The sequence below is a fragment of the Galeopterus variegatus genome, unplaced genomic scaffold (genome assembly GCF_000696425.1).
Source record: "Galeopterus variegatus unplaced genomic scaffold, G_variegatus-3.0.2 Scaffold14807, whole genome shotgun sequence".
NCBI classification, from domain to species: Eukaryota; Metazoa; Chordata; class Mammalia; order Dermoptera; family Cynocephalidae; genus Galeopterus; species Galeopterus variegatus.
The window spans coordinates 6,561-7,794 of record NW_007740918.1 but is presented as its reverse complement, the minus strand read 5'-3'; the positions used below and the strand labels follow the sequence as shown (position 1 = coordinate 7,794).

Genomic DNA, 1,234 nt, shown 5'->3' with positions numbered 1-1,234 from the left:
AAAAAAAAAAAAAAAAAAAAAAAAAAAAAAAAAAATCTCTTAAGGAATCTCCAAAACACTATAAAATACTTTTTTCTCTCAAGTCATTAAGTCCATTTCAAACATTGACAATTGTCTCAAAAATATCTTTTGTAATAATATCATCCCCAAGATAGAAACACCATCTTCTGAGCTGACCTGTTCTGACGGGGCACACCTGCAGACACTTGCCTGTGGTGTTACTGAGATGAGTCAGCCCTGCTGCTGTGCCCAACCCTTCCCCAGCCCCTGTGATTTGCATGCTCCCAGAGCACAGCCCACTGTCCTGAAGACTTATTCACAGGCTGCTCAAACCTTGTGCAGGAGTCAGTCCCAGTCAGGACACAGCATAGACATGAGGACGCCCATTCAGCTCTTGGGGCTCCTGCTGCTCTGGCTCTCAGGTAAGGAGAGAGAACACCAGGAATTTACACAACAAGTGTGGTCAGTGCTGCCTCGCTCTTCAGGGAAGTCCTATTGTAACATGGTTAATTATTTGTCTTTGTGTTTCCAATTTCAGGTGCCAGATGTGACATCCAGATGACACAGTCTCCAGAATCCCTGTCTGCATCTGTAGGAGACTCAGTCACCATCACTTGCCAGGCCAGTCAGAACATTGGCAGTTTATTAAACTGGTATCAGCAGAAACCAGGAAAATCTCCTAAGCTTCTAGTCTATGCAGCATCAAATTTGGACACTGGGGTCTCCTTGAGGTTCAGTGGCAGTAGATCTGGGACAGATTTCACTCTCAGCATCAGCAGCCTGGAGCCTGAAGATATTGCAACTTATTACTGTCAACAGTATTATAATATCCCTCCCACAGTGATACAAGTCATAGCATAAACCCCACAGTGTAGCAGATGTGTGATGCTGCCCCATCTGCTTCTTCTGGTTCCTTCATGCTGAGAGCATTTCTGAGAAGCAGGCACACTTTGAAGGTCACTTTTAGGTTGTGATAGAAGGGACCAGGAAGGCTCTTTTGCAGCCTAATTCTCTTTCTCCTCCTCTGCTCCACACCACACACTTGAAAATGTCTCTCTTGATTTCATTAAGGACAGAGTTTACACACTGGTAAGTCTGAGTTACAGCATCAGTTGGGATTCAGTCAGAAGTAGAGAGTCACTCTGGATACTCCAAGCAAGAATTGTTTAAATAGAGGGAATTAGAGTCTACAGCACAATCTTACAGAGCATGAGGTGTGAAGTAAGGAAAGCTT

At 44.1% G+C, this 1,234-nt stretch overlaps 1 gene segment (V, D, J or C); it reads left to right on the top strand.

The window, feature by feature from the left end:
* LOC103582074 overlaps positions 1-861 on the top strand; it is a 4,979-nt gene extending 4,118 nt beyond the window's left edge. The window contains 2 exon segments of the V gene segment in view: positions 343-422; positions 539-861. Coding sequence covers positions 343-422; positions 539-861 — 403 coding nt within the window.
* The last annotated feature ends 373 nt before the right edge of the window (positions 862-1,234 follow it).